Source organism: Epinephelus lanceolatus, chromosome 18, assembly GCF_041903045.1.
Source record: "Epinephelus lanceolatus isolate andai-2023 chromosome 18, ASM4190304v1, whole genome shotgun sequence".
Taxonomy (NCBI): Eukaryota; Metazoa; Chordata; class Actinopteri; order Perciformes; family Serranidae; genus Epinephelus; species Epinephelus lanceolatus.
The window spans coordinates 19,065,308-19,092,477 of NC_135751.1; the positions used below are offsets into that span (position 1 = coordinate 19,065,308).

Below are 27,170 nucleotides of genomic sequence, written 5' to 3' on the forward strand. Positions count from 1 at the left end.
ACTGGTGAAAACTTGAAAAAATACTATTTTAAAGCAGAGAAGTGATATGGCAAAAATGGCTTCAGCTGTTTCAATATTCCATATTTTGACGCCATGAACAATGAACATGCTCAGCTGCATATAAAATTAAAATTTAAAATTAATTTTCATTCGCCATGTAAAGAGCTTAGTAGGAATATTGTCTTTCTTGGAATAAAGGGGGTGGGGGGGGGGGGGGTGGGGGGGGTGGGGGGACAACCTGGTCTCACTACGAAGTCGCCGAAAACTGGAGCTTGGGTGATGACATGCTGCGTCAGACACTGATGAAAAAGCGCTGACATGATACGCGGCCAGTTGCCATTTTATTTTCCCCCTGATACTTCAGTAGCATCAGGGAGAAAAGCAGCAGGACAAGAACTAAAGTTAAGGCGATGAGAGTCCAAGTAGGGTGGGTGGGAGTGGTGTTGAAAGGGTCCAAGAAACATTCAGTATGTTTACATGCAGCTTGCATGAAAATCGAAATATTGGCTTAGTGCGACTGAAACTGGACTATCCTTAGCTTGACTAACACACCTAGATAATTCGACTGAAAATCAAACTATTGCTGCATGTATCCACTTAGTCCAACTGGAGTCAGACTCCGCGTTCTGCGCATGCACCACTTTTTCTTTAGCGGGTTTTCACCCAGAGGAAGAAGGAGATGATGTAGCAGCACTGCAGTAATCCCTGGAAAAACAAGCAAACAAACAAACACCATGGCGACCGAGAAGCAGAAGACGCACTTCTGGACGGACGAGGAAACTACATTCATGCTCCGACAGCCAATGGAGCTTAACATTTTGAAGTTTATGGATGGTAGGAAAACGCGAAATGCAGATTTATTTTAAAAAGTTTCTGAACAAGAACTGGAACTAGTTCAATACGCACTATATTAAAAAGGACACAGCGCCGCCTATCAAGGCAGCTCAGACGTACTGTGTCAGAAATTCGATTTTCTCCTCTGCATGTATACTCAGACAAGACGAGAAGTACGACTTGACTGATTAGCTGAGCTATGAGCTTAACTCAACTACTGCGTGCATGTAAAAGTACTGACTGACTTTCACCCAGGAGAGCCGTGTTTGTGTCCCGTAGGATTCTAAAGCCAAACCCTGTTCTTTTTTCCTAAACCAAACCATGTGCTTTTGTTGCCTAAACCCAACCATGTGTGTTGTTCGTGGAAAAAAAATGTCAATTCACATCGTTGTACAGACGTAGTGCGTTTATTTTGAAAGAAACTGTATGTAAATGTTGAATTTCCTGTGAAAATGCAAGTGTATTTTGAAAGAAGACAATGCATGTAGCAGGCAGAACTTGACACAGTGTCCAAGAACGTCAACAACCAAACGCACCCAGGGTACCTTGCACGTCATAGCTGGACGTGGAAAGTCTATGACCAAACGTTGATATGTGACGAGGTTGGAGTGACAATGTGTTGAAAAAACAGAATATTTTGTGCATGTAAACATAGTCAGTGACTTGTCAAGGTCCTCATAGGAATTCAATGCAGTATGATGAGGATGTGTTTTGAGACCAGAGAGCAGAATATAAAGTCTTGACTGAACAATGTTTAAATTATAGAAGATGTAACGAGTCCTAGTTTAAGGTGGAGGTGTAAATTCAGTCATCACTGCAACCTGTCTTGTCTGAAAAATACTCCATGTCAGATGAGGAGTTTTTACAACTCTCGCAGCCCAACATCACGATTCTGGTCTTATTTGCATTCAAGCCTGCAATGCTTTTCATCACCCTAAGATTTATGCCTGCCACATGTAGGGTCAAGTGTACTCCCTCAAACTTTATCTCCAGGCTGACGGAGGTAGTGCTGGTGCAGGAGTGGATAGTATATCATTTAGTAACATTTAGGGGGGAAAATTTATGTTGATAGGAAATGTAAATAGTTGTCACGACCAGGCGGAAGAGTGAGCAGTCAGACATCATGAAGAGATGCAGCTGTTAGCATCGTGATCAGCTTTGACTGACAAATAATAATAATAACAAAGCATATTTTGTCTATCCTAATATGTATTTATGTGCTGTGCATCAAGATCTAAACATATATTCGGTGAATAGATAAGTCTGACTTACGACACTGGCTGCTGACAACTAAAATCTACACTATCCTTTTGTAATGTACCAGATCATCCATTACTCCTCTGAAACATTTCAGATTTTGGATGCCTGCATTTTGTGACAACAAAAAAAATCAGCTTGGAAAATGAATGCACACACTTTTGACACTTTTCCCCACACAAAATGCCCTCATTAGTGCCAGACAGTGGGCCACTGGGCGCTGATTCCCTGAAGTGTGAAAGTTTCTGCCTCCCTTTAGTCCTGCTGTAAAGCAACACTTCTTTCTTCTACCTACGCAAAGTGTTCTTCCTCCACCCGAACTCTGTCTTCTGAATCCTTTAAGCTATAAACTCTTTTTTTTAAATTTAAACTGAGACATACAGTGGACAGTATCTTCCATCTTTCTCAGAACTTGGCACAGTGTGAAGCACTTTATGCTCTGCGGTGACATCAATGATACTCATTGTTGTTGCATCCTTTGCTGTCCATTAAACATTTTCAATGGAGAACTCCTCTCCTCCACCTACAACCAGCATGTTGCATCCACCAATCCTTACTAAACTTGCCTGCACCATATCAAGCCTTACCATTCTAAGCACATACACTTTATGCGCCTTTTTTTTTCTCCAGTTGTCTTGTTTTTGTAAATCTCCCTGTTTGGTGGAGGATTTACTGGACTCCTGTTGTAGGTGCCTTTCAGAGCAGTCAGTAAAAATGAATGAGTGTGGAAGCCCATCAGTTGAAGTGAGGCTCATGTGGGCAAGCAAAAAACAGTAAATATAATGTAGTTTATTATCCAGTATCCAAATAAAGGTTGGGTTACAAGACAAGATGCACAGTAGGAGCTTGTACTTACTTGACTACAAACATTTGGCTTCTTTATAGAGTGAACCGAGTTGCCACAGAAAGACATTACAAGACTCTGGAAACTCTATCCCTTTATAAATCACTTGCAAGCAGTGCAATGTAGATGTAGTGACAGAGTGCGTCCATACAGTTTCACCAAATTTTAATGATTCTTCATTGGATTACTGGAAGAATAGTAAAAGGAAGCTGGTGTACTTTCTCAGAGAAACACAAAAGTTGTTTTGGAATTTTTTTTTAGTGTCCATATATTTGGTTTTAGTCAAGATTTTCTTGATAGAACTCAGTTTTAATTGTGGTCTAATTTTAGCCAGTGTTTAAGTTATAATTTTCTCAGACAGCTTTATTATACCGTAATAGATCTTGCTGCAAAATAATTTTCCTGACTGTAAAAATACCTTGAACTATGTGTCATCTCCGCTGAAAATGTCACTGATTTAATGTACTTCTTTCATATGATACAAATATTTATTTATACATCTACTACTTTATATTATGATACTACTATTTTATATTATGATATCATTTGAGGTCTTCTGCTAAATGTGGTGTCATGTCTCACTTAGTAGAACCCTGATTTAATGACTTAGCAGCTGAAAAAAGTCAAAGGAAATATATAATATAAAAACTGAGTTGTTAAGGCAGATGAGCATTGTCTTCGAAATATCACGTTTATTCACTTTTCATGGAGCTTAAATTAAAGGAGTCAGCCCTATGTTCCCACAGCCCAATGTTCCCACATTTCTAAGATTTTTTTTTTCACTGAAAATTAGGCCCTATGTTCCCACAGCCCTATGTTCCCACATTTCTAAGATTTTTCTTAAAATTAGGCCCTATGTTCCCACAGCCCTATGTTCCCACATTTCTAAGATTTTTCTTAAAATTAGGCCCTATGTTCCCACAGCCCTATGTTCCCACATTTCTAAGATTTTTCTTAGAATTAGGCCCTATGTTCCCACAGCCCTATGTTCCCACATTTCTAAGATTTTTCTGAAAATTAGGCCCTTTGTTCCCACAGCCCTATGTTCCCACATTTTTAAGATTTTTCTTAAAATTAGGCCCTATGTTCCCACAGCCCTATGTTCCCACATTTCTAAGATTTTTCTTAAAATTAGGCCCTATGTTCCCACAGCCCTATGTTCCCACATTTCTAAGATTTTTCTTAGAATTAGGCCCTATGTTCCCACAGCCCTATGTTCCCACATTTCTAAGATTTTTCTGAAAATTAGGCCCTTTGTTCCCACAGCCCTATGTTCCCATATTTTTAAGATTTTTCTTAAAATTAGGCCCTATGTTCCCACAGCCCTATGTTCCCACATTTTTAAGATTTGTCTTAAAATTAGGCCCTATGTTCCCACATTTCTAAGATTTTTCTTTAAAATTAGGCCCTATGTTCCCACAGTTCCCATATTTCTAAGATTTTTCTCAAAATTAAACCCTATGTTCCCACATTTCTAGGACATTTTCAAAATTAGGTCTTGTGTTCCTACATTTCCCTTCAATTTAAGCCCTATCCTCCCACAAGGGTTAGGGTTAGGGTTAGGGGGGATAATAGGTTGGATGTAATTGGCTACCAAATTGGAAGAAAGGGGGATAAAATCTGATACAAAGTTATGAAAAAGGAAATGTGGGAACATAGAGCTGTGGGAACATAGAGCTGTGGGAACACAGGGCTGTGGGAACATAGGGCTGTGGGAACATAGGGCTGTGTTAACAGAGCTGTGGGAACATAGAAAAACCCAGTGATGTTGTATGTTCGCTGAATGAATTAGTGTGTGGTTTTGAGTTGCAAGAAATTATACATAATTTTTAAGAAGTTTAGAAGCTCATGCTGTTAAATTTAGTAGTGTCTTAATGGAGTAAGGCAAACTAATCGCTAACATGACAAACAACCAATGTTTCAAGATGGCTACTGTGATCTTAACTTAGGTTGTGTGTACAAACAGAGCCAACAACATTGTCTCTTCTTTATGCCAGGTACACACTACATGATATCGGCCCAATTATAGCCAGACGCAGCGTCATATGATGACAGCTCAGATCAAGAATGACAATGAGTGTCTTACATGATAATCCATCGTTTCATCTTTCATCTTCTGTCATAGTAGACCACAACCGACCCTTCGTCTTGGAGGCCTCACAATGTCTCAACAGAAAGTCTAGCATGTTTGATTTTCTTTTTGTTGTTCATGACTTCTCCCGTCACAGCCGTCACTTTGACCAATAGAAACACAGAGTGATCTGCTGCAGTTGACACTTGTATGGCGACAACACCCCAACCTTTTTTGATATTTCCTCCAGGGATGTTACCATGCCAGAATAAAAAAGGAAAAAGTGATGGCGTGAAACAGCAGAGGCACTTTAGCAACCCAGTGAGTACTGCCATTAGCATCAGGCTAAAAGTTACAAGAATGTAACTTCTTCATAATGAAGAAGGTGGAGAAGCTTCTACTCACCACAACTGCAGAGGCTCCCAGCTTCATTTGAAACAGACTACATTACAAACGGGCCGTTATTTATTTATTGATCCCTTTGTATTTTTCTATTTTTACTTTTATCTGCTCCCGTTTGCCTTGATAAATTTAATGCATTGTGCCATCATTTCAAACGCAACACTTCCTGTATCCGTTTATAGCCCCATAAAATTTCAGTTGAGAGGATCCCTTCACTTTCTAAACAGGCTGTTATTGTGAAACATTTGCAGGAACTTGTTGTGGAGGATTCAGTGACTTGCATAGTTTGCATGTGGTGCTTCAAATATAGCCCCTGCCATCTGCTGACGCTTTACATTACTACAATAACATTTCAGCTGGCACATGAACAGCCACAGTGACCGAAATAATAGCTATAACAATAAAGATATGACAAGAATACCACAATGACATCACGCACGTCATGAAAGACAACCAGCGATGACTGATCATGGACCAACGTGTAGTCTGTCATGTCTGTCAGCCAAGTCACAGCATGGTTTTATGACTACTGCAAATAATACAATTGCCTACTCCGGCATAGTGACTGTCGCATCAGACAAAAATGTTGTGTAGTGTGAGCCCTGCATGACTTGTCAGGGAAGAATGAATGGAGATTTTGCTGTAATTTTCAATATTTTTTTCATTACATTGTCATGCCAATTTTGCCATGAAATAAAAAGACCTCAATGAATACTTAGTGTCCAAAGTTTTTTGTTTACCAAATTAACACTGGTTAGGCCTTTAAAAACCCTAATCCCTCTTTGAAAATGTTTCCTATGATGTAATAATAATAAACTTTATTTATATAGCTCCGTTCATACAAGAAATGCAGCACAAAGTGCTTTACAATAAGGGCAGTAGAAGCACTGAGTGCTTCACATGATAATAGACATAATGGACATAAAACAAGGCAGGCATTTCAATGTAAAAGGACATTTAAAACAGTTTAGAACATGGAGTTGTGGCAGTGGGAAGTGTAAACAGAAAGTAGAAGCGTAAAAAGAAAAGAGTGTCAGACCTGTTTTAGGAAAGTCAGACCTAGTTAAAGGCTAAAGTGAACAGATACATCTTTAGCTTTCTTTTAAAAATATTTAGAGAGCTAGCTTTCCTGATGTCTGTTGGTCGTGTGTTCCATAGCTTTGGAGGTTTACTGACAAAGGCTGCTTCTTCCAGCTGTTGCTGGGAACCTCCAGTAAACCAGCAGCAGATGACTGTAGTGTTCTTGGAGGCAAAGGGAGTTAGCAATGTAGCTTGGTCCCAGCCCATGTAGGGCTTTGTATACAAGGAGGAGAACCTTAAAATCAATTCTAAATGTAGCAGGAAGCCAGTGCAGAGCAGCTCAGGCTGGCTTTCTCCTCTCTGTTCTGGTTAATATCTGAGCTGCAGAGTTTTGAATGATAGTGTTAGTATAGAGTACATACATAAAATAACAAGGCTGAGGTAAATACCTGAAAGATTGGTTGCTATAATTTTTCTGATTAAAAAAAACAAGGTATTAATGTGAGAATATAAATCACTATAAAACAGATGTGGCCTGAGGCACAAGATTGGTCTGTCAGACCCTGTCCACATACTGTATGCAGATCATATACACATTGGGGACAATTTTTAGTACATCAGTTAATTAAAACTTTTTAACTTTTAAATGATCAATAATAGTGCTATTAGTGTCAGTGCATTTAGTCTGAGGCAAAGTGGGAGGCGGTGACCAGGTGCTGTGCGGTAATCCCTGATTGCCTGCTGCAAAGTTGTGAGTATTCAGAGCATGATAATTGTCCTCTAAATACATGCATGGCTACACAAAACAACACAAATAATCCCCCTTGTCACTTCTGGGGCAAAACACACTCGGTGTGAGGTGAGAGATTAGAGCAGTTCTGTTGGTGGTTGGTGCGAGGGAGGGGGTCAATAAATCGATCATTTGAGTGTAAGAAGTCAGCTGGACATCATGAAGGACCTCTAACGTCGGGAGCCTATTAATTGTTTTGTTTATGTAGCTCCAATCACAACATACCACACCACTCCCACAGAAAATTAATGATTACTGGCAAAAGGTTAATATCCACTCAGCTGAAAATGAATCAACAGTGAATTAATGAGATCATTACCTGCATGGATTGATAACGAAATTAGTCTTCTTTCAAAGCAGGACTTTCCGGGATGTGGAGGTATTGACTTGAAAAATAATGCATCTGTTGGTGAAGCCCTTGACCAGATGGCCTGCGCTGAGCGATCCTGACTGTTGGAGGTCGCAGCCAATGAAATAGCTGCTAGGAAAGGAATAAAACGTCCTTCGCACCAGTTAAAACTTGATATCATTTAATATGATTAATAAGAAATGTCATGCTTAACTGACCCCAGTAATAAAAAAATTGGTTTTTGGGTCTAAATTGAATAAATATGAAAGAAATGTAAAAGTTCTCGTCTTGCTGATGAGACTCCAGGTTTTTCTTGCTGCGGCCTGTTTTTGCAGTCTTGAGGAGCTAAACTATCAGCAGGTCCCCACAGTAATTTCGGGAGTGATTCATACACATGAAATATGTCTCTGCAGAAAATTGTGCTGGGTTATTAATTGGCAGGGAGTCAGACAGTACTTAGAGAAGACTCCAGGGATGGGTTGATTCATCTTTCAATTCTTCATTTGAGCAGCACTTCAAAGTTAACCAGTCAAACTGAATCTGCAAAGGAACTGAAATTTCATATTAGTACCGGCCTGTAGCTGGAGTGAGCTTTACAGTTTTCACAAGATCATAAACATAAATGTTTGCAAAAGAGACAGCTGGTTACCTCCCTTTTTCTGTCATCAGCCTAATGTGGAATTTGTGTTTTCTTTTTTGCAGCCGTGGGAAGTTTACATTTAATTTGATTACTTTTAGGCCAATAAATTAGAATAAAATGAAGGATTCAGTATCCTGCCTGGCAGCACGGTGATGGCCTAAAACTGCATTTAAACCTTCATGATGGCAAATAAAATGTTTTTTTAATTTAATTAAGTCACTGGAAATGATTTTGTAACTTAGTACTGCTTAGTGAGGGAATTTCAGATGAGGGGAATAAATTACAAAACAAAACTCGAGATGTTCTTTTTGGTGTCCATAGGGTCAGCTGGATGGACTCTGACTAATGTCCTCGGTGTTTCTAAACTCTAGGCTATGGCCATGCTTCATTGTTCACTTGTGTTTTTCTATTTTATATATATATATATATATATATATATATATATATATATATCCTTTTTCAGTAGAGCACTCACATAGTGCACAGGGCCATTTGTAAGGGGGGGAAAGGAGAAAGCTTTTTAGGGGCCCAGCCGCTAGTGGGCCCACAGTCAGAGGGCAGCAATAATCATGTTCATTCATTAGGAAATATAACCAAATTCTACTTTTAACCAATATATTCCCCATTACTTAATAATATATATTTTTCTTAAATAATGAGAACCCCCGCTCTTGAACCTGGTATGAGCCATATTTTGATGGCCACATTTACGTACGAAATTTACGTATCTTAACTTGACTTGAGTCCATAGTGACTTGGTTTGGGAACCGGAGGGTCGGCAGCTCAAGTCCCCATCCAGACCAAATATGTAGTGTGCACTGGTAGCTGGAGAGGTGCCAGTTTACCTCCTGGGCACTGCCCTGGAGCAAGGCACCGAACCCCCCAACTGCTCTGACATCCCTCCATTAAATGCATAGGAACTGTTGCATGTGTGTGTATTCCAGGCCTGTGTGTGTAAGACCACAGAGTGAGAAAACTGAATGTCCCCTTGGGGATTAATAAAGAACATCTTTTCTCTTCTTACACAGAGAGAGCACATGCATGCATTGGTAAGAGGGGAGTTGGGGAAGGCTTGTTGTTATCCCAACTCTGCTTTGTCAGTGGACCTAAACGTCAAAATATGATGCGCTAGGTAGCCTCCTATCTTTATGAATGGCGACTCAATTGATGCTTGTTACATACATTGTGTCCTTTCAAAATTCTACTGATACTAATACAAAAATTCCATGTTCACAGGAAATGTACGTTTTCTACTTGTTATATGCATAAAGAATTTTTCAAAATAATCTTAAAACATAGGTAAAAGACCAGATTTTTATGTATATATCTTTAGGTTTAGGGAACAAAAGCACATGATTAGGGTTAGAGAAAAACATCATGACTTGACTTAAAATAAGTACTTGTCATGTGACATACATCACTAGTGTATCATGCTGCACATACTAGCACACTATACTGTTATTAATAGAATAACTCCACTGACTTTTGATTTCACACAGGAAATGAACAATAGGTTCCCGAGTCAAAGTCACATGTTTGTCTCCCAGTCGCCCTAAATAGATCTTCTCGCGCTTTATAACACAGCATTTTTCCGGAGGCATCAGAAATAGCCTCTGCCTGGTGCGTATCATACCGTTGTAAAGACTTTCTCAGTGCATTGGTGTCTAATGCTGACATCCACTGACAAAGCGGCAGTATTTGACCAGTTGGGAGTGAGAACAGGCGGGAGGGGTCTAATCAGTGGAGTGCTCCTGGGGCCCAGCCACTTCTGTAGGTAGGTCTGCTAATGTAAAAGAGAATCGGTACATGAAATGCATCAAACACCAATTTAAGTGGTACATAAAACAGATGCACCACAGTGACCAAAGTTAAAAATAACACAAAGGTTTTTTTTTTAATCAAATGTATTGGTATTTTTACTTATTCTTATACTATATGGCCACAGCTAGCGTTTTACATGTTTCACTCATTGAAATGTCACTTGTGTAACACTTGCAGTGTAGTTTTGATGTATGCAAACAGAGGTCTACACTGTAGTCTAGAGATGCTGAATCTCATCCTACAGTAGTGTGTGCAGTTATGTAAATAATGTTACACTGTACAGAGACTGTGGCAGAGCAGCAGCTGATCTGCTGTGAGGTGGGGAGCAGACAGAGAGGAGTAAATAGCAGCAAGTGATCATAATAGGGAGTTTTAAAAGAAAGAAAAGCTGATGTGTCAAAAGGGGACTCCATTTTGACAAAAGGTTCATAACAAGGCTATGTTTTTAAAAGCTGAAAACAGAAATAAAGGTCAAACAGAGGTTGGGTGCATTTCTGACACAGTTTTTTCATTTGGTTTAGTTTATTTTTGTTCCCATTTCGTTAAACTGATCTGCCTTTTTCAAAACTGGGTCATATCTTCAGAAAATATCGACGGTGTTTGTTATGTTAGTATTGACTCAAGTACTGAATTGCAGTTTGTTTTTAGATTGAAACTGCTTCTTTTATTACTTTGTTTTAGCCTTAATGTACCAAAAAAAAAACAAAAAACACAAAAACAATAACTTAAAAGCTCTTCTGATGTAAAGCCTGACCTGGCCCCTGTAAATAACTTTAACAGCTGTCTTAGCTGCATTAGTCAGTCACTCAGCCTATATAGAATTAGTACTTGGCCTCCTAACTTCCACGTCTTTAAGTGTTTAATTTTTCAGTGACACAAACTCAAATCTTTGTCTGACACACAACACTAATATTACATCTGGTTCATTTGAGGATTTGTTTTGTTCCAAATGACTCCAGTTATGCAAATGTTTCCCATTTTTCCAGTATTCAGCAAATGTCTTCTTCTAATTTCTTAGAGGAAAATGTCCCTATTTTTTCTCTTCACAGGCTCTGAAGTTTTACCATCAGTGATTTCAGTAATCACCCAAACAAAGCTACAACTGCTCGGCATTGATACCAGTGATCATGCTCACTTTGTGAATAAACACATACATCACACTGTTAACGCTGTAATTGGACTCTTTTTTTTTTTTCTTAACACAAGCACAGTAGCTTCAAAATGTTCTATTTCATGACACTGATGTTTGCTTGTTTGTCCTCTGGCTTGGATTTTTTAACACCATAGCTCATAAAAACATGACTGTCCTTCAGCCAACTCTGAGCAGAGACTTCAGAGTATGTTCATTAACACTGAGGCTTGGCTTCTGGATAAGACACCGACTGAATCCAGCTATGACAAAGTTGCCTCCGGCTGACTCATTCTGCCTGCTGAGGGCTTGCCATTATCAGAATTAAATAAATGAGCAGAAAATTATTTAATAAAAAAAAAAAAAAACACTCACTTGTGCAATTTTCTCAATAAGTCTACTCTCACTTGTGTAATATTTTGCAGAAATTACTCGGGCCGACACCTCCCGGTCGATTGATTGGTCAATAAGCTCTTGTGCGATGAAATTCTAATTGGTCACTTGGGTTATTTTCTTATGACTGTGTGTCTACCAAAGGTTTCTTCCAGCTGAAACCACCAGGCACTCTTCTGAAAACCCCAAGTACTTTGGAAGTGCTGCTTTCTTTTAACTGCGACCCTTTGGTTGCGTCTGACTGCTATGATATGGAATATCAGTGGAATTTAAAATGGTGGCACAAGATTGAGTATTTGCTTTGGTCCTTGCTCTGGGTGGAGGGAAGGCAGAAACACATAGGGATGGACTCACTGGTTTACTGGCCAGAGTATTCATTTCCCCTCCATTGTTGTTATTGTTCAGCAGGTAGTATTTATGCTACCCCTCTTCCATTGTGATTGGACAGATGGGTAAAAAGTGATGGCGTTGAGCACAGCCAAGTTTGAGCATTTTTCAACTCTTGGCAACCAGAAAAACGCCACCAAACATGCAGAATAGTCCCTCAGAGCCTTGTGCCACTGCTTGCATTGGAAGCATAGTGAGAATACATGGTGCTCCCATTGCAAAGAATTCAAAAAAAATATGCTGGCCTTGCTTTGGTGGACACACAGCACAACCAGGCCAAGTGCACTCTACCACACAATTTAGCAAAATCTAGAAATAACATGCACATTCTTTTTCCCCATTCGACCAATCACTTGCCTGCAGAATAGGTAGCAGTTCAGTCAACCACGATTTTCTTTGGTTGACTCCAGCCCTGGAAATTACAACAATTTTACACCCATCCAAATGTCTTACATGAATAACATTTCTTAGATGTCATTTGGGGATCTAGTCCTGTGTGAAAACTGCTCAGAGGTTCACAAAGGACATGAAATAAACAGAGGCAGCAGACTCTGCAGGGCTGTCTGGTGCCAAGCCTTCAAGTTTACCAGAGTTTCTGTTCCTGCAGTGTATTTTCTCCCAAGACCTTGAAAAACTAGACACTACTGCATTCTACTCTGCAGTATGAAGGCCTTCAATTCAAGGTGACAGAGGACCACCTTAGAAGAGCATTTCTGTCAGTGGAGTGCTGGGCTTCACGACAAGCCCCTGCTTTGGCCTGCAGCCAAAACACTCAATTCTGCTCCTCGAGGGCTGGTGTCCTCCAGGTTTTTGATCCTCCTTCTGATCCTCCTTGATAGTTAATGTGTCCCACTTGGTGCCAAGTACAGTAGATACAGACCAGGTGTGGCTTGTTAACCGTCAAGGAGGATCAAACATTTGCAGGACACTGGCCCCTGGAGGACCAGATTAAGGTACCTAGAGGCTAGAGAACTAAGAATGTTTCATTTCTCTCTACAGAGTGTGGGGAGGGGACGTTAAATGGAACATGTCTTTTGGCAGTTTTACAGTCAAGTTGCCTGTTGATTGCATGTCCAAGTCACAAGAGGATAAGACGCTGAAATGTCATCTTCTTCATAGGGGGACATTGAGCATTGAATCTGCATTTCATTCCAGTACAAATGAAATGGGCACCGCACTATATTTTTAGACATATTGGATCTAATTCATGAAGGAATTTGTGTTTAAACTGTTCGCCGTAGGAAATTCACGTGTATTTCAACATTCATCAATATGTTTTCAGTTCCGACCTTTTTTATAGGTACTAACAAAATCTACAGCTCACTGCTTGTACTGCTTGTGCAAATAAGATATTGCACATAAATGTTACTTGTCATTATTGGAAATTGCAATTTTGATTCGTATTGTTCTCTGCTATGTTCACAATATGCAGATGCCTATGAAGCATGTAAGTTAAACATGACAGGAGATTAGAAATAAGACATTTAGTTAAATTAGTTGGCATTTGGTTCTTAAAAACGTGAATGAGTTATTTAAATTGACTTAATACAAAACTGAAAAATGTATTCCCCCTCTGCCCTCTTTGCGCACCGCAGCCCTAAACTGCATGCCATTTTTATTTAATTTATCACAGATGCAACATGGGAGACATAAACATTATTTCAAATTGAGTTTTGGTTTAATAAAACTTGTGGACGTGGGAAAGCAATTCGGCGTCTGTCTCTGCTCTCCCTGGGCAGTTGGTGAACCCAAATCTGGAGTTGGAGGGAGACGGTGTGGTTTTACGCCAGACTGTCTTACATGGTGTTAAACTTAACATTAGACTGTCTGCATTTACATGTTTTAATAGTGGTTTAATTTAACAGCAGTGACAAACAATGCTGATGCTTAGGGCAAAATGACAGAGAGGTGTCTCAATGACTTTTTGGATGATTCTTACAACAGACGACACGGAGTTGACGGCATCTGTTACCTCCCTTCAAGCTTTAGATTTTCCTATCTCTGACACATTACTAATAACAGAAGAAAATAAAATGTTTTTCTCAACCCCACTTCAACTAAAATAACTTCGAGCCCAGTCTCATTCCGACCTTGTTGAAATCCTTGTTGAAATCCAGCGCTTGGGCAGTGACTTGCGGCTTCAGAAACTAACGAAAAAGGTCGGCTAAACATCAGCATGATATGCGGCTGGTTGCCGGTTATAGTTTAAATATGCGTCAAGGGGAAATGCAGTGGGAGAAGGACGAAAGTTAAGGCAGCGAAAGTCCGACTAGGGTGGGTGGGAGGGGGGTTGGATGAGTCCAACAAACACAGACTTTCACAGAGAGAGGTGTTCGCGTCTTGAAAGATTCTAAAGCCAAAGCCTGTTCTTACTCCCTGAACATAACATGTGCTTTTGTTGCCTTAACCCAACCAAGTGCGTTTTTTGTTGAAGGAAAAGAAACGTTGATTTGTGGTGTTACAGTGCATTTATTTTGAAAGAGACTGTATGTAAACGTTAAATTTCATGTGAAAATGGGAGTTCATTTTCAAAGAAGACAATGCATGTAACAGGCAGAACTTCACACGATGTCCCAGAAAGTCACAGGGTACCTTGTGGACGTGGAAAGTCCATGACCGAACATCAATATGTGAAGAGGTCAGAGTGAGACTGCGTCGGACAAGTTTTTCTTTTTCTCTCATTCTCTTTCTTTTTTTGCACCTTGTTCACAGGTCGATAGGATACACCTATCCATGGTAATTATCACCTCCATATATGGTAGTCACTGGCTTTTCATGGGTCGGGATGTATGCTAATTGCTGTCAAATGGGATAATTTTAAATTGTCAGTTTATAATTGATACACGCGCGCCTACAATCAAATCTGAGTTTTCCGTGGCAGTCATGAATCCAGAGTAGGTTTGTAGCACCAAGGTTTTTTTTGTGTGCAAATCTACTAACGTTTCATGAATGAGACCCTTTGTTTCTTTCTCTACACTGCACACTCCATCTTATGTGTTCTTCCTGTCTTTATTCTTCCACGAGTGTCACTATACTGAGTGTTTATGACACTATTTGTTGGGCAAAACACATAAAGAAGTGATCATCTAGTTTTAAATTGTTAAACAGTAAGTAGTCAGGGGAGGCCATTTGAGGAAAATGTGAAACCTTGATTTTGCTTCTAACTATGAATTATCAAAACACACAGTCTCCCCTCTGGTCATGTAGACAGATTTAGTAAGTAGTGTGATACAGGGAAATTATGCTGCAGGTAACTAAAAGTGTTCTAAACACTCAGACGTTTGTGCTGGGCCATGATTCTATTGATTTACTGACTAAAAGCAATGGGAAATTTGGCTCTGGTGGTTTAGTATTGCAAAATATTTCCTTTACTTTTTTATATTTCCTTCACTACCACTGATTTCATGATGATATCATGATGAAACAATGCCAAAATGGGTCTGAACATGCCAGCTTGTACCAGTCATGCATGAGAATTGTCTGAAAAAGTGAACTCAAAGCAGCAGAATCAGCTCCTCTGTGTGTGTGTGTGTGTGTGTGTGTGTGTGTGTTAGAGAGAGTTGTTGTTGTTGTTGTTGTTGTTGTTGTTGTTACTGTGAGTATTAATAAAGGAGGAGGGGTGGGACTATACTGGGTTAATATTATTCAGTTGCAACTGGATTACTGCACATTATCATAGCACAGTTTGAGGAGCCAATGCAATTTTCTGCCGATTTCATTAAACATACATTAATTATGTATGCCTAATTTATTGGTCTTCATTATCAACAGGTTTATCTTTCAGTGATTACTGTTTAATTGGTGATTAGATGATAACTGTGACGCTGCTTGACTTTTTTTTTTCTTTTGAAACCATCTTTGCTTAAGCGGACCTTTTAAAACATCCCACAATACATGTACTGAACACACAGCATCTCATTAATTAACAAACCACAGACAATTGAAGGGATAGTACACAACACTAGATGAGTAAAAATAGTTTAGAAGCAAATATTTAGTGTGCTGTCCTTTTTTTGTGCAAATCACTAACAACCAAATTAATCTGTATTTCTACCAACATCAACATGTGCAGTTATAATGATTCTGATCAGAGAGCTCCATTAGAGTATTCAGGCAGTGGCTAAAACACAAGATGACTCAAATTTTAGTTGCTGCAAAGACCTTACACAGGCCTTTTTGTGATACAAGGCAGGAGAGTGGGGATGCGAAATCACCCCAACAGCACAGAGGAGAGAATAGGTTTTGAGTCAAGATTTATGAGAGGATGCTGTTCCTCTCCTGAGGTGGTTGAAGAGGACGGTCCTGATTCAGGAAGCAGCAGTAGATGAAATGATTACTTCTGGTACTGACTCTGGTCTGTGGAAATGGCAGGGATGTTGATCTGAGGATATAGGAACCATGTGTGATTGAGGGCATTTTTAAAAATAGTTTCAGTTCTGTTGTTTTGGACTTTGAAGTGATTATTGCAGTAACTTCAGCCCTAGTTTCGACACTGAAATGGGATAAAATGTCATTTTTTCTCCACAAAGCAGGGCAACACTTAAACTGATTTAAGCTTCATGGAAAATTTAAGAGGTTACGTGATTGGATTGGCATATCAGGCATGACATTAGACTGGTTTTCATCTTATCTCACTGAGAAGAGTATCTTTATCTCAGCTGGAGACCTTTTGTCTGATTCCTCTTTACTGTCTTTTGGTGTCCCGCAGGGCTTGGTTCTGGGGCCTCTGTTATTCTCTTTATATTTGCAGCCCTTGGGACAGATAATGAACACATTTTATACTGCATGTCATTTATATGCAGATGATATTCAACTCAACTTCAGACAAACCTAGTGAGCTTTTTAGGTTATCAAGGTTCCTAGACACTATTAGGGCTGGACTGCAGAAAACTTTTTACAGCTCAGATGAAGGTTCCAATTACTGCTCAGCCAGGAATGGACAGACCAAATATTGGCTCTAGACATGGCTATTCATGTTTTTTTGCATTTTTGTGTTGGCTATCATAGTAACACCCTCTCTGCGACAAGAGTGTCAAAAACACTGATTTTTTTTTTTTTTTTAACTTGAAACCGCTTTCTTCAGTATTTTTACTGCTGTGTGCAGAGTGCATTTGTTTTGGAACAGACCTCTGCATATAATTTGGCTCCTAGTAAAGGGTCCATGTCATTGGTTCGACAGCCCATTGGTTCGACATCCCATTAGTCCGACTGTCCGCGGTGCTGAACAGCTTGCAGTGGGTGTATGGTGCGCCGTGACCGGCTTGAGCAGGCTCACGGCTTATGTGTTTGTCACTTTCTTTTTCATTTTAACCCACACCATGATCTTTTCCTGACCCTAACCAAGTGGTTTTTGTGCCTAAACCTAACCAGACCTTAACCACAGGGCATCATGATGATTTCGGAACGGACTTTGGAACAATGAGTTTAATATGGTCGGAACAATGGGATGTCGAACCAATGGGCTGTCGAACCAATGGGCATTTCCCCCTAGTAAAAACCTCCTAAATGTCTGGATCTTAAATTATTAGATTAGAAAAAAATATGAGCACACAGCCTAGCGGACATACCAAACAATATTGGATTTGTAACATGAAACTGCTTTATTCATTATCTGTTTAAATCACCGGTTCCATTTGTTTTGAAGAGGAGGAGACTTCTGCAGATAATTCAGCTCAAGGTAAAAACCTCTTGAACAATGAACACTGAAGGAATCCTAACGAGGAGAAGTTTTCAGCTCGTTACAATCTGCAATCCTCAAGACTAGATACTCAGATGGTCTTAGTCACGGGATTGGATCTTTAAGACCCGTTGTGATCAAGTTTTTGAGGCTATAGCACCTAAATTATGGAATGCTCTGCCTGCACCCTGGTGATCTGCTGACTTGGGGTTTCTTTTAAAGCCAGCTAAAGCCATACCTGTTTAGACAGGAGATTGGTTAACCTGTTTGAACTAGATTTGTATTTTATTCATATATATAGTGTATTCTGGTTGTGTATTGTGTTTTTTCATGATGTACTGTGCTTCACACTTTTCAATGCAGGGTTTGGGTAGTCGTCTCATCTTCTATGACTTCGTCCTTGAATGTTGAAAAGCCCTTGTACAGCACTGTGTGACCTATGTCTGTGAAAAGCACTATAGAAATAAATTTTACTGACTTTGTTACATAAAATCTGGCAGTAGGTAAATGGGGAGTTTTGCTGAAGAAACAGGAAATAGACGTTTATTTTTGTGTTGTGAATCTCAGTATGTTCAGTCCCCAATGCACACATTGTCTTTGGCAACCAGTGGATGCATTGTCCTCATTTTCGACCCCCACATCACCCCTCCATACACCTGAAAACAAAGATATTGAAAAATTGAGCAAAAAAAAAATATGACTGCAGAGAGCGAGGCAGCGATTGTGCTTAATCCTTAATTTGGTGATCAATAAGATTCTGGTGCATGGGTAGCAGCTAAATTCAATGAGTGACTAAGCCACCTTGGGAACATTTCCATGCAGATACAATTGCAGTATGGATAAATGAATGATTTCATTACGGATGAGAAAGACGAGCGCTGTGGGAGAGTGTACAGTTGCATCTCATTTTCGGCTTATTTCATTTTGTGGATATTTGTTGTGCAATGATTCACAGCTGTTGGAGAAAACCCTGACTGTATGTTAACGATGTACAAATACGCATTGTTTTTTTTTAACTGAATATCAAAGCTCTACTAAAACTGCACAACATGAATCTGTCTTTTAGGATTTTGGAAGCCAGCAGGCACTAAACAAAATACATTAGAGGCTAATTCAAAGTGGTTTAGTGGAAAGTTAGTTGTAGAAGTTGACACCAATGTGCCTTTTTACACAGCTGGTAATCATTCACTCAAATGAAGTGAAAAACCAATTAGTTGGTAGTAATGGAGACTTCACTACTTCTACAAACATTACCTTTTTTTTTTTAACAGCCAAACTATTTACACTGGTGTGCTTCTAACAGCTTAGTTTTGCTGCACCCTTTCATTACACCGTACAGTGCTATATAATTATAGATCATATAACAGAAAAGTGAACACTTTAAAGCACCTCTCATACCCAGATTACAGCCTTTCAACCCCAAATAAACACACAAAGCTGCAACTGCAAATCATTTCAAGGTACACCCAGGTAGCTTTTTTCTCGCCATGAATCACTGTTTCAGCTCTTTGCCAAATTGTCAGTAATGACTGACAAATATAAATTTGTACTCCAATTTGAAATGATGGCACTCGAGCAGTGACAGTTTGATGAGCAGGCGATGCTCGTCTATCATCACAGCCTTCTTTACTTGACGCTGATGAACCAAATAGCGCGGCGTGACCCCCAACGGGAGGAACACATGAAGGACAGCTTAGCATGCCTTTCATGCGTCGCAACTCTCGCAGGATGTATCACAGTACTCCGACTGTACCTAAAACAAGCAAGAGGTACAAAAGAAAAAGGGTGCCTGTGTGTGTGTGTGAGAGAGCGTGTGTGTGTGTGTGTGTGTGTGTGTGTGTGTGTGTGTTTCGGTTAATGAGAGGTTGGATCCAAGTTTTAACTTCGGAGAGGAATTCCCTCATGCGTGTGATCCTGGAAATGCAAATGACAGGAGGAGTGCATATTCATAGATGGGAAAATGGAGTCCTCATCTGTCCTAATAACACTGTAGGGTGCCTTCTGTGGATTTCTTTGAGAGTCTCAACACTGAGTAGGAGGGACTGTCTGGTTTGGAAGGTGGATTATACACGTTCTAAAGCTTGGGGGGAAGAAAATGTGAATAAATAAATAATGATAAAGGCCTTTTCTTAAATGTATGATTAGCTTGTCTTGCAGTTATCTTAATACAGAGTGCTGCGCCTTTTGTGAAATGTCTTCCCACTGTGCCATATTGGCTTGGAGAATGGTGTGCGCGTGAAGAGAGAAAAGAGAGGAGGTAAAAATGCAGAGAGACAGAAAGATTGTCAAGAAAACACCAAGGGATGGCTGCACAGAAAAGCCTCAAAGTGGAAGTTGTGACTCTGGGATGGCAAGACTCAGAGGTAAGTGTTCAGGCTTGGCGCTACAAAGGGCAGTATAGTGCTTACTTTGATTGAATCAATTGCTCTGTGTAAGTAGCTGCTGGTGCCGGCCTCCCCAGGGTGACAGAGAGGTCTGCGGAGAGTGAACCAATTCAGCCATCCATGGCCAGAGAACAGGGAGGATTAACAGAGCAATGCATCATAGCTGTAGTAACCAGTGATGTGTAGCAGACTGTATTTATTGACTCATTGGCTGTATTGATTGTCTCAATTGATGAAAAGTCCAGAGACAACAGACAGACGCACAGCGAGTTATGCAAAAAGAAAAAAAAAAGAAAAGAATAAAGATGATGGGTCAGGTTGTTATTTCATTGCATGAGTAAAGGAGCATTTCACAGCAAAACCCTGTTATTCTCGACACAAAGCCAGTTAGTCCTGCTGATCACAAGCAAACCTCTGATTACAGCACATTTCCCTGCCACACATGATCTCATTCAGGTTAAATACATACAATAATGGCTTGGTAATTTACCTGGGCATGTATGTAGCTTTTCCTTGACAGCAAATTCTCTCTGACATTGACATTGTTCCAGCGGCAGCGGTTTATTTAACACGCCATTAATCTCTAACGACAGAAGACTGCGCCGCAGCAGATGTTTGTTAACAAACTTCTGCTCGGTCCTCCGCTGTTGTTCTTCACCCTCATTGACATGTATTACTGCGACAAGAGGAGGGTCACGAGGCAAACAGTTGAGGACTGCGAGAGTTAACTGATGTTTTGGGTGCTTTTTTTTTGGGCGACAGGAAATTGTTTTTGTCAAGATGCAGAGTTGTTTGATCCACAGCTAACCCTTGGTATTTGTAGTACATGGATTCATTTGTCAAATTATGCCAAAATCACTGATACTGCGCCACATCTGAGTGCATGGTCATCAGTATGCTAATGCTCAACTATGCAGTGAAACAATCCAATTATTGAATGATGGCCACTGTACATCAGCTCTCTTATTGAATATGTGTGCAATTAATGAGTGCAGAGCAACTAGAACACTGACACTGAGTAAATTAACACTTTGGTAAACTTAGACGGACAAAAACAGGATTGTCTCCACTCCAAGTATGGACAACTGAAAAGATGAGCACATGTCAGAGGATTATTGTATTATATGTCTATCATTTTTCTCTTTTCTCTCTCTTCTAAAGCAGCAGGACAGTGTGGGAAAGACAATACAGAGCATGTCATGGCCTTAGCCATTGAAATAGAATATCTTTTTGTACTGAATGCTGGTGAGTGGGTGTGAGGGCAACAAACTGCAGGAAAGTAAAGGGAGAAGAAACAGGCAGAGTTTACCCTTAGGGCTCATGAGGTAAGGACACTTAACTTATCGCATGCATTGCCATAGTCAACATGATTTTTATATCAGCTCTATGCTTTAAAAACAAAAGGAATAAATCATCTCCTTTTCACAAATATAAATATATTTTATGTTTAGTATATACAATAATGATTTGCCATCATCAACAACATTAGTATTGAAGGGAGAGAAAAAGCATGTCAGTAAACTCTTGCTAATGGATACAGACACTGCAAAGACAGCCATGATTGATTGGCGTGCTCAAGCACTCTCTCTGAAGACGAAGCGAGACAATAGTAGTTTTATTGAAGAAGGCTGGTTGTGTGGCTGCGCCGTGCCATGCCGCAGTCTACTAGTCCTGAGAGCTACGAGATTCACTGTCCTCCTCCAGCTCCCATTCAAAGTTCTGCCCGGTCATTTGGTAGAACATCATGTTAAAGGGTTTGTAGAACTTGTGCAGCCGCCGAATCACGTCCGGATCAATTTTAGGGTGAGTTCTCCCTTTAGACTTGCCGAGGCATCTGGGAGTGCTGCTGTCCTCCGGCTTCTTCAGACACGGAAATCCTTTAGTTTTATTGAAGTAAAAGTGTTTGTCTGTGACGATCCGTTTGAGCCCCAAGAAGTCCTGCACTTTGGCCATCTCTCCTGCGGGATCCACGATGAGCCTTTCCCCGCTGACAAAGTGCATTTGGGAGAGAGGGAAATACTGCATCCAGCTCTCCAAGTGGAGCGCATATATTCCTATACGCAACGCACTCCATGAGGCGTCTATAAGACCCAGCGTCCGGTTCTTAAAAGCAAGAACCTCAAAGGTGGGGATCTCGGGTTTCTTGGACAAAGTCTGTGTGTAGTCTGAAATAGCTCTAGTGACAGGATTACGCACCACTATAATAAGCTTGATGTCTCTGGCCATGGAGTGGATGCGCTTTGGGGCATGGTTAGTCACAAAGTAGCTGGGTGTCTTCTCCATGGTGATCTGCCCTTCCAGCGTTGAAGGCATCAGGTCTCTGGAAACACAAACAGGGAAAGAGAGAGAAAGAAAGAAAAAAGCAGCTTAGCACAGTATTATCCTCAACACCTCTTACGGTGCAAATGAAATACCCAAGGACGCAGCGCAAGCAAATTTGGTACATTTATTAAGCAGTACATTACTTGAAATTACAAGTGAAAATAACTGTTATTATCACTGGACATTATGTTGTGAGGAGAAACATACAGCTAATTACATCCATGGAGTAATATGCAAGAGATAAAAGAAAGAAGATGAAACGGCAGGCAAGCAAGTATGCTCATTGCTTAATTGACTCCATCTGTGCTACTCCAGGAGCTGTTTTGGAACTTTAATAATGAGTTCGCTGCATATCATTAATACTGGGGTGCCTGGGGTATTGTTTTGTCATACATTTATTATGCATGCAAGGCTCACACTCTGTGCAGGCAGTTTTATTTCTTATGCACATACACTTCCTCTGCAATGGGTGCAGGCTTTTCTTCTCCTCTCTGTGCTACGTTTAAGGTTAGGGGCTGTTCATTGACGGCAGCGGTGATTAATTATGAGATTCAAGGTGATAATTTGTAGTACAATAGAAATGTCCCCTACTTGAGAAATTTATCTCAGGAACAATGGGAGGCCATTTGCCACATCCACAAATATTATGTTCGACTTGGTTTTGTAGGGATAAGACAGTGCCGAGCATATCATAGAAGCAAGTCTTGTTTCTACACCTTCTATTTTTGTATCAATAATAAAGCATAGCATTCGCCTCAGGCAAATCCTTATCAAATGTTTACACTGATGTTCACTCCAATCCGAGCTGTTTTCTTTGTTTGTAGGCTATGTAATTCAGTGCTAAATTGGTACATTAAATCCGCTGTGAGACACGCCGTTTATTTCACTACTAACAAATACGAGCACAGGAGCTCCACAATATAATATAAAGTGCAACTAAATCCAAGCATGCACACAGTTTTCTTTTTTTTTTCTACTACCCAAATTAAGTAATGTTTGCTTGGAAATTAATGTATAAACAGCCAACCAGAAAAATCCAAATTATTCCATCTGGAGACTCACAGAGTTAGTGCAGAGAAATTCTCCATAATTCTGGGATAAAAGCTATTTCCTTCTCACTGCAATATTTTTTCCATTAGGCTGCCCTGCGCCACAAACCTACAGTTGTAACGATATAGTCACATCAATCATTTGCATCTTGGACATATTCTAAATTAACTGTTCTCCAGCAAAGAATCCAATTTACTCTGCAAAACATAAGAGCTGTTATGCACATATCGACCACCCTCGCACACACACACATGCACCCATGGATACTGGGCTGAAAGTCTCACAAGTGGCCTGGTAATTGCATCTCAGTAACAGTATTGCCTTCCTGATGGGTAATTTCCCCCTGGATTATGTTTGTCTCTTGACAGCATAGAACTGTGGTTACTTCTAGGCCTGTAATGGGATATTAAACATATCTACTGATAGCACAGTGACTAGAAAGAGTATTCGTTTTCATTATATTCCATCACTTTCCACACTTCCTCCCTTACAGTAATGAATGGCTAAAGATTTTTGTAACCTTTCAAGGACTCCAAGCGCTGTCTACCATTTAACTCCAAAGCACAGTAGGTGGTCCGTGGGTGCAGCCTCACCATGTATGGTAAGAAAAAAAAAAAGCCCACATGTACCACAGCAAATCACCTTGAAACATCCGGTATCCTACTGTATGGACCTGAGCTGCAGTGTCTCACTGGTAATGTGCTGTGCATCTTTGGAGCATGTCCAATTGACAGGACAGATGTACAATGTTCAAGGTTACCTTTTTGAAGGCGTGCACATAACAAGCTATTGTCCTCATGGGCTCAACGCTAATCATCATGCATTTAATTATAAAACAACGGAAACTGCACAAGCCAAATACTTTGCTATGTTACCCAGGCTCCATTTTGATTGGGAATCAGTCATGGATCATGTACGTCTACATAAAATGTCAGCGGGACGACGAGGCGGGACGGAAATCAAAATGCTGATAAACAAGCTAATTTCTCTGTGCATGGCAAATGACTCCTCTGGCCTTGCAGTCTAGTGGAACTGGAGTAAACAAGAGCAAACCGTTAAGTCTTGCTTCTTTTCTCTCCGCATCAGCTGCACAGCTCGACACAGGTCATTCAGGTGGGTAGGTAAATAAAATCCATAGCGCTAAAGAGGCCCTGCGAACCATCTGCTGTTTACTGCTTCAGACTGAGGACATACCACATAACATTTACTTTCTTGCATTTCTACACATGTCCAAAGCTTTATTTACATAAGTGTGAAGATGAAGGCGCCCCGCACTTGGAGTAACTTTTAATGATATATGCTGTGAGAGGCATGCTACAGCCTGAAGGAGAATTACCTTTGTTGCTTTGAGAGACATAGTGGATGCAAGTAAATAATACAGACTAATATGACTGTGATACTTCACTGAACAGAAAATAGTTAAGTGCCATTAAATTTCCTTGAAAAGCAGCTGAATGCGGTCTCATTACTGTTCTGCAATACATAATAAAAAAAATGAAAAAATGCACGCAGCCAGATCCACTTAATGCAGCTAAAACATAATCCAAGTCAGACAAATAAAAAATAAAGCAGAAAATCAACCTTTAAAACTACATTTCTCCAGTTTGTATTGAGGTTGTGTACTCTAACTTAGGAATGAAATCCATTTCACACCCATTCCACATGATATTCAGATCCGAAGGACGCACCGTCATCACCAGAGGTTGATTCATCATTCAGAACGTGCAGTATACCAAATCACAGCAAATCTTTGTGTTTGTTAAGACAGAAACTAATCTTCACAGATAATCACAACTCTTCATGCCTTAACGCCCACCGCAAAAGCGCTCTGGAACATGGCCCGGCGTTTAACTCAATGTTTCATTATGTTCTGTCAAACTAGTGTACAGGGAATATTTTGAAGCATGATGAGGTGAGGGATCACGCTAATTTACATTCCCAGATACTAATAGGTCCAAGCTGTTTCTGGAGGAAGAGAGTTTCTCCAGAGAAGCCGAGTTGTTTCTAATAAACTCTGGCAGAGAAATAAAAGCTCCCCCAGTCTCTCATTTGGATTGATCAGGGCTCTGCTGCAGAGTATCAATCCGCCGAGCTCCCTCCATGTCATGTCAAATACAATCAATTATTCTAAAGGAGTCCACTCATAATAAGCTCCTGAGTCCTCGGAGAGCACATTTTGGAGACGGTGCCAGTGATGTGGGCAGACTACTGTGATCCACTAAATGATTCCTAAAAAATAATATGATGAAATTGAGGTGTGAATCGTACAGTAGAGACAGGCAGTAGTCCCTCTGCAGAACGCTGTAGGAATCTTTGCCCTTTGCAGAAGAAACATATTTCAATTACATTTTGTAAAAGAGGTGATAAAAGTTGAAAGCCGCATTTAATTTTACGTACAAGTGTTTTCTGAAAAAGTCTGGCATTTTCTCAGTAAACTGAGGCCTTAACTGTCAGTGCAGGCAGACAGCAGAAAGGATAATGAAAGGCATTTGTGTTGAGGTGTTACTCTGAGTCCGATTTCAAATATCAATCGAGGGTGTAAGCAGCTATTCATCAACAACAGTCAGTCAGGACATTTGAAGTGAGAGATACTGTGGTCAGTTTGCAATGAATAATCCCATTATTACACCCTGAGTGACATGTTTGTGATTACAGCAGTACAATGAACAAAGACATTGGTTTACTGAGAGGTGGAGAGAGGGAGAGGGAGAAAAAAAAAAAAACGGTCGGTCAAATGAGTCATTCTTCACTCGGCTCTCAACAAGTGGATGCGTACATGTTTGGCACACATAAAAAAAAACAATCCTACAGGCCAGAGCAAAGGGTCTTAGTGGGTCTGTTATGGAGTGGGAGGCATTGTTTTGTCACGGTGAAGGTGCAGCTTTAAGGAGGAAAACAAATACAGAGTATGCTGCCATTCTCAGTGATCAGATCAGGCTCAAGTAATGGAGGAGAGTTTGGTTTGTTTTTGTTTTTCTCAACCTGAATCTGACCTTTCCACCTCAGTGTAGTGGAAGGATCATTTGCTTGCCTTGAAGCTATCAATTGGATCTAGTTATATAACGTACATGACCTACTGAGGGTTAAATTGTGTTCTTTTTTTACATAGAGAAATGTGTACCCCATGCAACTGCAAAAACATTGACTGTGACTATAATATTTAGTGCAGACTCTAAAAGGGGAATTACGCAACAATATGTTTTGTCATGTTTCCTGTCTTCACATTATTATCTCTGCCAGGCATATACCTGAATGGGATCGTACATTCTGTATCCAGTACTAATCTCACATACTACTGGACCCAACAGCCTAATATTTTGTGTGCGCATTTATGACTGTGCACTTAAGGACCTCTTGTGGTTGTGCTGATTCACAATTATTGAATAACCTGTTTTATTGAGTGCTTTGCATCATAAAGCATCATTGACTTCTGACTTCTCACTCCTCTTCACTGATGGTAGGGACTTTGTAAGATCAATAAAATCACATAGCTAAAGGCATTTCCAGCAATAGGCCAAAAATGAGCCTTACCTGGTCTGTTGCAGGCACATTTTCATCTTTATCTTGGTTAAAAAAACTGACTTTCATAAAATAATTGGTTTCATTTGAACCAGAACATCTGCAGATTGACACTACACCCAATGCAAATGCGCATTTCCTAAGAATGTCCCACCCTATTCTGCCTTACTCTGCCTGTCATTGGTTTACACTGACATTCTTACCCTAACCCTAACCAATCTCACTCCTCTTGCCTACACCCAAAAAATCCAAGTCAACAAAGGTAACATGCACTGGGCAAT

The 27,170-nt window shown here is 40.1% G+C and overlaps 1 protein-coding gene across 1 annotated transcript in view; it reads right to left on the reverse strand.

Moving 5' to 3' along the window:
* Positions 1-20,177: 20,177 nt before the first annotated feature.
* hs3st4 (heparan sulfate (glucosamine) 3-O-sulfotransferase 4) overlaps positions 20,178-27,170 on the reverse strand; it is a 113,729-nt gene continuing 106,736 nt past the window's right edge. Inside the window, exon 2 of the mRNA XM_033643930.2 lies at positions 20,178-22,318. Within this exon, the coding sequence (XP_033499821.1) occupies positions 21,664-22,318 (655 nt within the window). The 3' untranslated portion in view covers positions 20,178-21,663. The remainder of the gene's footprint in view (positions 22,319-27,170) is intronic.